The sequence below is a fragment of the Rhinopithecus bieti genome, unplaced genomic scaffold (assembly GCF_001698545.2).
Source record: "Rhinopithecus bieti isolate Rb0 unplaced genomic scaffold, ASM169854v2 scaffold_18548, whole genome shotgun sequence".
Taxonomy (NCBI): Eukaryota; Metazoa; Chordata; class Mammalia; order Primates; family Cercopithecidae; genus Rhinopithecus; species Rhinopithecus bieti.
This window is the reverse complement of record NW_016809526.1, coordinates 2934664-2946823: the sequence shown is the minus strand read 5'-3', so window position 1 is coordinate 2946823 and position 12160 is coordinate 2934664. Positions and strand designations below refer to the sequence as shown.

Here is a 12160-nt window from a genome sequence, read left to right as displayed (position 1 = left end):
TGGCCAGGGCATCAGGCAAGAGGAGACAGAAATAAAGTATATTCAATTAGGAAAAGGGGAAGTCAAATTGTGTCTGTCTGTAGAGGACATGATTGTATATTTAGAAAACCCCATCATCTCAGTCCAAAATCTCCTTAAGCTGATCAAAGCAACGTTAGCAAAGTTTCAGGATACAAAATCAATGGGCAAAAATCACAAGCATCCTACAAACCAATAACAGACAAACAGAGAGTCAAATCATGAGTGAATTCCCACTCACAATTGCTTCAGAGAGAATAAAATACCTAGGAATCCAACTTACAAGGGATGTGAAGGACCTCTTCAAGGAGAATTACAAACCACTGCTCCACAACAACAACAACAACAACAACAACAACAACAACAACAACAACAAAAGAGAGGACACAAACAAATGGAAGAACATACCATGTTGATGGATAGGAAGAATAAATATCATGAAAATGGCCATACTACCCAAGGTAATTTATAGATTCAATGCCATCCCCATCAAGCTACCAATGAGTTTATTCACAGAATTGGAAAAAACTACTTTAAAGTTCATATGGAACAAAAAAAGAGCCCACATAGCCAACACAATTCTAAGGAAAAAGAACAAAGCTGAGGCATCACGCTACCTGACTTCATACTATACTACAAGGCTACAGTAACCAAAACAGCATGGTACCGCTACCAAAGCAGATATATAGACCAACAGAACAGAACAGAGTCCTCAGAAATAACACCAGACATCTACAACCATCTGATCTTTGACAAACCTGACAAAACAAGAAATGGGGAAAGGATTCCCTATTTAATAAATGGTGCTGGGAAAACTGGCTAGCCATATGTAGTAAGCTGAAACTGGATCTCTTCCTTACACGGTATATAAAAATTAACTCAAGATGGATTAAAGATTTAAATGTAAGACCTAACACCATAAAACCCTAGCAGCAAACCTAGGCAATACCCTTCAGGACATAAGCATGGGCAAACACTTCATTACTAAAACACCAAAAGCAATGGCAACAAAAGCCAAAATAGACAAATGGGATCTAAATAAACTAAAGAGCTTCTGCACAGCAAAAGAAACTATCATCAGAGTGAACAGGCAACCTATAGAATGGGAGAAAATCTTTGCAATCTACCCATCTGACAAACGGCTAATATCCAGAATCTACAAAGAACTTAAATTTACAAGAAAAAAAAGAAAATCCATCAAAAATTGGGCAAAGGATATGAACAGACACTTCTCAAAAGAAGACATTTACACAGCCAACAGACATATGAAAAAATGCTCATCATCCCTGGTCATCAGAGAAATGCAAATCAAAACCCCAATGAGATACCATCTCATGCCAGTTAGAATGGTGATCATTAAAAAGTCAGGAACAACAGATGCTGGAGAGGATGTGGAGAAATAGGAACCCTTTTACACTGTCAGTGGGAGTGTAAATTAGTTCAACCACTGTGGAAGACAGTGTGATGATTCCTCAAGGATCTAGAACTAGAAACACCATTTGACCCAGTGATCCCATTACTGGGTATATACCCAAAGGATTACAAATCATGTTATTATAAAGACACATGCACACATTATGTTTATTGCAGCACTATTCACAATAGCAAAGACTTGGAACCAACCCAAATGTCCATCAATGATAGACTGGATTAAGAAAATGTGGTACATATACACCATGGAATACTATGCAGCCCTAAAAAAGGAGGAGTTCATGTCCTTTGCAGGGACATGGATAAAGCTGGACACCATCATTCTAAACAAACTATCACAAGGTTGGAAAACCATACACCAGATGTTCTCACTCATAGGTGGGAACTGAACAACGAGAACACACGGACACACAGTAGGGAACATCAAACACCGGAGTCTGTCGGAGGGTGGGGGACTGGGGGAGGGATAGCATTAGGGAAAATACCTAATGTAAATGACAAGTTGATGGGTAAAGCAAACCACCATGGCACATGTATACCTATGTAACAAACCTGCACATTGTGCACATGTACCCTAGAACTTAAAGTATAATAACAAATAAAAAATAAAGGAGCAAATCTCAGATTTAAAAAAATGGAATCCCTTCCCCCCAAAAAAGAAGACATAGAAGAAGTGGTGTCAGAAAACAAATTAACATTAGAGAATCTGTCAAAAGGGTTCCACTTATCCAAGACTACTTTTGATTTATTTTACAACATGAACCCTTCTGTGATACAGGTACCGAAACTAAAGCAAATAAAAGGAGGATTGGTACCATATAAAAACATTTTTAGAGAAATGAAGAAGCAAAAAAATCAGAAATCAAGATGTGCTTTTGTGAAGTTACAACAGTGTGCCCATCTCCACTACTTCTACCTCCCCCACCTCTCTGCCTCTGCTACTCCTGAGACAGCAAAACAAACTCCTCCTTTTCCTTCTCCTCTTCGGCCTACTCAATGTGAAGATAATGAGGATGAAGACTTTTATGACTTCCATTTAATGAACAGTAAGTACGTTTTTTCTTATGGTTTTCTTAATAACATATTCTCTTCTCTAGCTTACTTTATTGTAGGAATACAGTATAGTACTATACATACAACATAAAATATACATGTTAAGCAACAGTTTATGTTCTCGGTAAGGCTTCTGGTCAATAGTAGGCTATAGGCAGTTAAGTTTTGGGGGAGTCAAAAGTTATATGCAAATTTCTGGCTTCACTGAGGATCTGTGCCCTTAACCCCTACATTGTTCAAGGGCCAACTGTATTTTAAACTTTAAACCCTAAAGTCACCCAGCCATGACAAAGTAGGGGGAAAAAAAAGAGATACCGTGGGAAGTCTGCTTTTAAACCTTGTTCTACTACTTCCTGTTAAAAGTTAAAATGGAAATTACTTACTTTATCTATATCTATCCACCTGATGAGGGTTAGAGAAGATTATGATGCAAATGTACATGCAAATAATATGCCTGTCAATCTCAAAGCATTTATATGTAGACTGTAGCATTTATATATAATCAGCATTTATATATAATCAGCATTTGTATTAGCTAGAAATAAATTTTAGGCCAAATGGAAGAACCCAAGATTCATCAAAGACCTAGTAAATGACTTGTCTCAAGTATGCCCAAGATACAGATTCAGAAATTTAGGAGATTTTTTACACTCTCTTGTTACAATTTCTGAAAAAAAAAAATCATAAATCTAAAATCACTGTATTCCTCTAGTTGTTTAAGTTCTTATTACTGAAAAGAGCAAAACAAAATAACTGGAAGAAGATCCTTGTCATTACTGAATTTTGAACAGAGGGAGAACCAGACATTTAAATAAATATTTAAAGCAATTTAATAAGTAAGTCCAAATATTTGCTCTATTCACTGTGAGACCTTGGTATCAATTTCCTTATCTGTAAAATAGGAATAAAAATATCTGTCTCTAAAAGAAGTAAGCAAAGAGCCTTAAAGTGCACCTGATACAGAGGAGCTCAGTAACAGGCAGCTTTTAGTATAAGGTAACAGCAACACAGCAGAGATAGAAGCACCTCAATTTCAGGTGTCAAAAGCTACTCGGTGATCAAGATACTTCCAGAGACAGTTTCTCTGGCAGATAGGGGAAGCAACCCAAATGGAAGAAAAAGCAGGTATAAAGTTATTCATTTATTCAACAATTGGTAGGGATACGAATGCTAGGTGTAGATACAGAGATGAAAAAGACTAATCTTGGCAATAAGAACTGACTATACTCAATAAGAGAAAAGCCAGGGGAAGAGATCCCTTAGGTATGCAGAATCCCAATGGTTGTTAATGAAAGGAGTTAGCTAGCTTGCTTTAGGCAGACAGTAAGGGAAGGGTCCCCAGAGACTCTCTGATCCACCCCACAAGTGCTTACACCAGATGCTTTGGGCAGATAAGGGAACTTGCACAGGGGGCTTGCCTAAACATGCCCACAGCGAACTAAGGGCCTACATGTGCACTGGGAGAATGTGGTGAGGCCACCAGTAATTTGTGCCTTATACAAATAGGGAACCCAGCCCCATCAGCTTCTATATATATATATGTATGCCCTTGTATTCCACTGTGAGGGGACATATGCCTTTGTATTCAACTGTGAGGGGGCAACCTGTAACCTGCTTTCAGGACCCCTCTCTTTGCTGAGAGCTTTCCTTTCTCTCTTTTTTTTTTTTTTTTTTGAGACGGAGTCTCGCTCTGTCGCCCAGGCTGGACTGCAGTGGCGCGATCTCGGCTCACTGCAAGCTCTGCCTCCCGGGTTCCCGCCATTCTCCTGCCTCAGCCTCCCAGTAGCTGGGACTACAGGCGCCCGCCACCGCGCCCGGCTAGTTTTTTGTATTTTAGTAGAGACGGGGTTTCACCGTGTTAGCCAGGAGGGTCTCGATCTCCTGACCTCGTGATCCACCCGCCTTGGCCTCCCAAAGTGCTGGGATTACAGGCTTGAGCCACCGCGCCCGGCCTCCTTTCTCTTAATAAATTCTACTCCATTCACTCTTCAAGTATCTGTGTGCCTAATTCTTCCTCGTCATGAGACAAGAACCCGGACCTAGCTGAGCTAAGGAGTAAAAAATCTTGCATTATTAAGAAAGCAATAAAATGAGCAAGAGGAAATTGGCACCAAGTGAATTATACATTTGTGGTAATTACCTAATATAAACAGAATTATGTTCTACTAGGAAAAATCTCATAAAAAACAGATGTACTGGCTGGGTATATGGTGGCTCACGCCTGTAATCTCAGCACTTTGGGAGGCCAAGGTGGGCAGATCACTTGAGGCTAGAAGTTCAAGGCCAGCCTGGCCAACACAGCAAAACCCCATTTCTACTAAAAATAACACAAAAATCAGCCAGGCATGATGGCACTCGCCTGTAATCCCAGCTGCTTGGGTGGCTGAGGTACAAGAATTGCTTAAACCTGGGAGGCGGAGGTTGTAGTGAGCCAAGATTGCACCACTGCACTCCAGCCTGGGTGACAGAGCAAGACTCTATTTCAAAAAAATAAAAAAAGGAAGTATATTTTTGTGAGGAAAGGGTCAGGAAGACATCCAGCCCTAAGCCATGTAGATCCCTATAGTTTACTTTCATTGCTATACTCTCAAGCACTTTTGGTACTAATAACAGCACCAAAGTGAAAATCTCCATTATCTAGAAACATTTTGGATAGCCAAGTTTTCTAAGTAATTCAGAGATTATCTAATACATTAATTGTTATTTTAACTATTTTGGATGGAAACTTGTGAAATATATTCTAAGCTTCCCTCTTCTTAAATGGAATATAAAATTAAACACAATTTAATTTTTTCTTAGGGACTCATGGGCATGAATTATGAAAATCAAATATTATCCTAGGCAGAAACAGCCTTGAAATGTATAAAGATATTTGCTTTACATCAAATGGCTTCTTTCCAGTTTTTATGTTGCATCTTCCCTTATATCACTTTGTCCTTTCCTGTAAACTACCTCCTTTTGGTTGGGTTCAGTGATGCCTCCTTCTAGTATCTCCTCCCATGCTTCCTCCTTTTATCCTCTGAAGCATAACTGTTTGGAAACCACATCATCAAATCTGTTTGAACTATCAAAGTAAAAGTAAACAGGTTTTGAGAGAGGGATCAATTGGTTATTTTATGTGCATGGTCTTTAGTGCGTGAGTTTATTTATTCTGGCTATCTAGAGGCCTTTTAAATTTAATTCCAGATTCTCAACTATGTCAGGTGGGAAAGCTGCCAGAGAAGTTAATTTCAGGGCGGTAAACCATTGTCACACCTTGCTACAATATTTTATGGGTTTTCTCTTTCTTTTTGAATCTCTACAAACTGCTTAGATGATGCCTTCCAGGTCTCTGATTCTAAAAGTGAAGCACCCAATATCTAATTTAGTTATATTGTTACTAGGTATTTATAATTTTCAGAGTTTGGCTACAGCATAACCATGTGCCTGCTGATAGATGTTGCTTATATAGACTATACAGACTTAAAAATTCCTTAACTTTTCATCTTTAAGTTTTGTAACAAATGGGTTAGTACTGCAAATTATCACCCTTAATCATAATATTAGTTCTAAATTCTATATTGGGTATATACCTAAAATAAGATGCCTGTACTGGATCCAGAATTCATGTTAATTTTAAGAAATATTTTATACAAAATTACTAATGCCATTTCTATGTTCTTAACATGTATTTTAATATTAACATGCTTATATACTTATGTATGTACATAATGTATATAAAACAAATTTTATATGACATCATGTTATATTTGAATCAATCCATGCTAGGTCACAAAAAATCTGCAAAAATCTTTAAACAATACAGTTAATCATATTTAATCTAGGAACTCTAACACTTTTTTAAAATTAATCTCAAGTAAATAATACAATATTTTAGTGATTCACTAAACTGAAAAAAATAACCACTGAATGGAAGAAGGAATACACTTAAAACAAAATTCAAATAAAATAGCCTTTTATTTATTCTTACTATTTCACAGGTAATGCAAAAAATTAGTACTCTCACAGAGAATATTCAAATTTAACTTTTTATGTTGCTCTCACTACAGATGTACGCCTAAACTTTCTTACTGGAACCAAATTAGATTAACAACCTCTTGTGCTAAGTACTCAATTATAAAAGAAAGGACAAAAGTTGAAAGGAAAAGAAAAGCCAAGCCTGCTTATCAGAATTTATATGGCTGATGAGATAAATCTAGGACCACTTGGTAGATATTATCTCTGCCAAGAACACCTTGCTTTACCTTTAAAATGAAATATCAATGTCTTATGAAAAAGCTAATCCTTCAATGCAAAAGACAGACCAGATTTATTTTTTAAATTTTCTGATTAAACTTAGATTAGAAAATAATTTGTTTAATTCCTTAACCAAGTTGCTCTATTCTGTAAATTTGTAATGAGAACATATTGCCTGTCTCCTTTTCTCTAATCTGCCTCTTTCACTGGCCTTTATTCTCTGGCCAACCTGCTTGACTTCTGCCAGAGGCCAGGTTCACTTGCTGTTTTCACACCACACTGCATATCAGATTCCTGACTTATATCCTAATGTCTCTCAGACAACCACTTGACTAGCCTACTCCTCTGACTAGTAATGACCCCATACCTTTCACTTTAGATCTTTGCTAATATAAAAATATTTCCCTAAACTGATTAAATATCTATATAAGGAGATGGATACTAATGTTTGAAAACACAAATAGTTGAGGCCTTTAAACAGAGCAAATAGTGATAATAACTAAGCAAAAGTACAACTCTGGTCCTTTCACAGATTATATATTTTTAAAACAATCTCAATAATTTTAATTCATCATGTGATACTGTTTCTAGAGATTCTGTCCGTATTTTCCTTTCCCAGAAGAAACATCATGCAGAAGAAGAAGAAATTATTCTAAAACTCAATAATCATACTCATTTGACTATATTTTTCAGAATAATTTTGTACTCTTCTCACCAAACCACACTCCCAAATTAATCAGAAGCACAACTTCTTAATACTCTAAAGCATAACATTCTGGTTTGTGAGTATATTTTTAATTGATATATACTTACTTAGGCTACTTAGTTGTCTAATTATGTTTGCCAAGGAAATATTGGTTACACATTCCAGTTCATTCTTAATACCTCTAGGCAGTGCTGTGTGGCACAAGTGCCTAGGATCGATGTTTCTTTTCACTAGTGGCATCCTGAGATTAACCTTTGTGCCAGTTCACCTGTAGGAAATCAAAAATAAATGAACAATATTAAATTTCAGCCAACACAGAATGAGACTCTATTTTTCACACTGAAGAATAAAGCACCGTTGACCCTTGAACAACATGGGTTTGAACTGCATGGGTCCACTGACAGGTGGATTTTCTTCCCTCTCTGCCTCCCCTGAGACAGCAGGACAAACCCCTCCTCTTCCTCCTCAGTCTACACAATGTGAAAATGACAAGGATGAAGACCTTTATGATGATCCACTTCCACTTAACAGTTAATGTACTTAATCTTATGATTTTTTAAATAACATTTTCTTTTCTCTGGTTTATTTTACTGTAAGAATGCAGCATATAATACATATACAAAATATGTCAAACAACAGTTTATTTTCTTGGTAAGGCTTCTGGTCAACAGTAGGCTATAAGTAGTTAAGGTTTTGGAAAGTCAGAAGTTATACACAGATTTTCGGCAATGCAGAGGGTTGGTGCCCCAACCTCTGGGTTGTTCAAGGGCCAACCGTCTTTGCTTGTATGAAGACAGTAAAAATGAAATTACCCAACTAAAATAATCAAAATTGATTTAACTTTCAATTAGAATATCAACATTATACAAAACAGTTTTTAAAAACTTGCTTTCAATGTCAGCTGCTACATGGTGAATTTACAATCATCATCACTATTATTCTCCTAAAACACTGTTTTATTTACTGTAACAGGGATTTTGTTCTAGAGAGTTAATGTGAGATGTTCTCTCTAAGGAAGTGCATAAAAGGATTAAGGAAGCTGTGAGAGTAACATCAAATTTACATTATCACATAAAATGTATCAGGTGTTCAACAGCTCAGATCAAATACTCCAAGTAGCCCTGCACTTGAAATCTTATCGGAATCTACCAAATCTTTATTTAACTGATCAAAAAGTTCAACCATCTTTGAATTACAGGCTGCTCTCACTTTGCATGCTTTCCATATGCATAAATTTGAGTGACTCGAGTTTAGTTAAGTAACAATGCTGCCCAACACCATGATTCAAATTTCACTTACTACAGTATATTAACTGTGAGTAATTGCACAAATACAAACTTCATTTCTAGTACTCTAGTCCAGCATTCCCCAAACCCCAGGGCTGCAGACCAGTAACGGTGGTCTGTCAGGAACAGTGGCTTGTCAGGAACTGGGCTGTACAGCAGGAGGTGAGAGGTGGGTGAGCAAGCATTACTGCCTGAGTTCCACCTCCTGTCAGATCAGTGGTGGCATTAGATTCTCATAGGAGCAGGAGGCCTATTGTGAACTGCACATGCAAGAGATCTAGGTTGCACGCTCCTTATGAGAATCTAATTAATGCATAATGCCTGACAATCTGAGGTGGTACAGTTTCATCTTGAAACCATCCCCCCTACACATACCCCCCGTCCCCGGCCCGTGGAAAAATGGTCTTCCATGAAACTAGTCCCTTGTGCCAAAAACAAGGAGACTGCTGCTCTAGTCCACAAATCACTGTTAATAAGAGCTGTACCTCATGATCAGTGACCAATCACCACTTCTTTCAAAGTCAGCAGATGATTGGTTACACCTCATCTGTTAGTCAATTCACCCACAGACAGCAAAGCATGCATCTGTTGCCTTCTTGCCTTCCAATGCTAAATCTACATGAAATTTTACTAAATAGGTAGATGAAAGCGGGAATTGGCCAACAAAGATAGAAGTGCAGCAAAAAACAAAAAACAAACAAAAGAAATGATGACACTGGAAATTCAAATCCAACATAAGTGTAGTAACAGATGAAGCAGCTAACTGTGGAAATGTTGCCACTGCCACTGTTCGAGAGCTTCTAGATATGCAGCCTGAGGAACTTAGTGAAGGTAAACCTACAGACATAAATGAGGAGTGTGGCTGTGACAAAAAGAAGGAATATGTTCCAAAGGAAGTGACACTAGCAAAAAAACCTTCATATTTAGGAAACTCTTGGAGCTACTTCGTGACAGTGAAAGCGCAAAAGATAAAATGTTGGAAGCTAATCCTAATTTAAAAGAAAGGAGTATGACAATTTGCCAAGGCACAGAAAAGATGCTCACTCTGCTAGTTCTGCTATTGTAGGTTACACAACAAGAACTGCTCAAACTGCCTTTGATAAGTGTTTTTTACAAAGAAATAAAACACTAATTCTAATTGACTCCAATACTTCAAATGACATTGTGCTAAATAAACACTTTTAAATTTCCCTATACATTTAAACAACAATGTAAGAGGTTTTACTGTCTTGACAAAAATTTTTAGAGTGTACATAAAACACTGTAATTTTCCCCATTTTATTAAGATGGTTTTCATAGTTTCAACTTATATTGTCATTTTTTACAGTCCTGAACTACTGTGCAAAGTGAGAAACGAATGATTGTACTTATCTATCAGTGAACAATGGTTACCAAAGGAAACAATTTATTAATTACTGAGCTTTAATGACTAACAAATGAGAAGTTTGGGATAAACCTAATTGCGGGCCGGGCGCGGTGGCTCATGCCTGTAATCCCAGCACTTTGGGAGGCCGAGGTGGGCAGATCACCTGACGTCGGGTGTTCGAGACCAGCCTGACCAACATGGAGAAACTCTGTCTTTACTAAAAATACAAAATTGGCCGGGCGTGGTGGCACATGCCTATAATCCCAGCTACTAGGGAGGCTGAGGCAGGAGAATCGCTTGAACCTGGGAGGTGGAGGTTGCAGTGAGCCGAGATCGTGCCACTGCACTCCAGCCCTGGGCAACAAGAGTGAAACTCTGTCTCAAAAAGAAACAAAAAGAAGCCTAATTGCAGTTAAGTGTTACTCATCAACATGCTTTAAAAAACTTTTGCATAAATTTGTTTCCTCTGACCTATTTGTTAGGCAATCTCTCTACATTTTTAATCCATTCTAAAACTCTGTAACATGAAATGTAGAGAAAAAAAGCATACAAAATTGTATACCTCAAAAATTTAACCAAACTCTCATGTAACCCCATTAAGAAATAAAACATTGCCTGTACCAATTGCCAGAACCCTTCCACTTTGGTCCTCTTCCCAATCATCCTTGCTTACCTCCCCAAGACAGGTAACCTTTATTCTTTTATAAAAGCATTTCTTTGTTTTCTTTTGTTTTCACAACTTACACAGGCAACTTTAAACACTATAGTTTTGTTTTGACAGCTTTTTGAAGTTTAAATAGACTAATACAATACATATTATTTTAAACCTTGCCTTTTTCATTCCACATTGTAACATTCATCCATATTGCTCTGTGCAGGTTGCTCATTTTCATTGCTGTATAATAGTCCACTATATGACATTACAATTTATTTACCCATTCTAATGTTAATGACTTGTTTCCAGTTTGAAGCTATTATGAAGAGCACTATACTGATCATTCACGTACATGTGTCTTAGTGTACACATTTCTATTGTGAATATACTTCAGGACAAGAATAGCCAAGTTAAGGATACACACAACTTCATCTTTAGGAAATGATACCAAACTGTTCCAGAGACTGTACCAACACGTTACTTTCAGCAGTTAAGAGGCTGCTGCTGCTCCACATCCTCATAACACTTGACACTGTCAGTTTTTAAATTCTAGCTGTTCTTGAGGGTATGTTGTGGCCATTTGTTATAGTTTTAATTTGTTTCCCAATTATTGAATTTAAGCACCTTTTCATGTTTCTTGATCTTTTGGATTTTTCTCTTGGGAAGTGGCTGTTCAATCCTCTTGTCCATTTTTGGCCATTTGTTGTGTTAGGGCTGATTTGTAGAAACACTAGATATGAGCCATTTGAAGGCTGTATGTGATGCAAATCTCCTCTTTCACTTGCTATTCCACTTTCTTAGTGATGTCTTTTAATGAACAGAAGTTTTTACGCTCAATGTGGTAAGGATATTCTCAATCTTTTCAAGTTTAGAACAAAAGCATAGTTTCTAAAATCTTTTTCTACACCAAGATCATAAATATGACCTTTTGCTTTATCTCTTAGCTTTGTTTTGCTAATAGTTTTAATCTATAATTGATGTGGAATTACTTTTGTGAATGGTGTGATGTAGCAGTTAGGTTTCTCATATACTATCTCAGCACCACTCATTGAAAAGCCTAGTATTTCTCTATTGCTCTGCAGTGGCACTTTTGTCACAAATCAAGTTTCTATGTATTTTTAAATTAGATTTTGAGCTATGTACTATTCCATTGCTCTTTCTGACTAACCTAGAGCTAATGACAAACTGACTTAATCAGGCTTTATATTAAGTTTTTTTTTTTTTATTATACTTTAAGTTCTAGGGTACATGTGCATAACGTGCAGGTTTGTTACATATGTATACTTATGCCATGTTGGTGTGCTGCACCCACCAACTCGTCAGCACCCATCAATTCATCATTTATATCATGTATAACTCCCCAATGCAATCCCTCCCTCCTCCCCCCTCCCCATGATAGGCCCCAGTGT

The 12160-nt window shown here is 37.2% G+C and overlaps 1 protein-coding gene across 9 annotated transcripts in view; it reads right to left on the bottom strand.

The window, feature by feature from the left end:
- Positions 1 to 12160, bottom strand: part of WASF1 (WASP family member 1) — an 81057-nt gene that overhangs the window by 19976 nt on the left and 48921 nt on the right. For all 9 annotated transcript variants that reach the window (XM_017889641.1, XM_017889643.1, XM_017889640.1 and 6 more), the window contains one exon: positions 7552 to 7712. In XM_017889641.1, the coding sequence (XP_017745130.1) occupies positions 7552 to 7684 (133 nt within the window). In that variant the 5' untranslated portion in view covers positions 7685 to 7712. The remainder of the gene's footprint in view (positions 1 to 7551; positions 7713 to 12160) is intronic.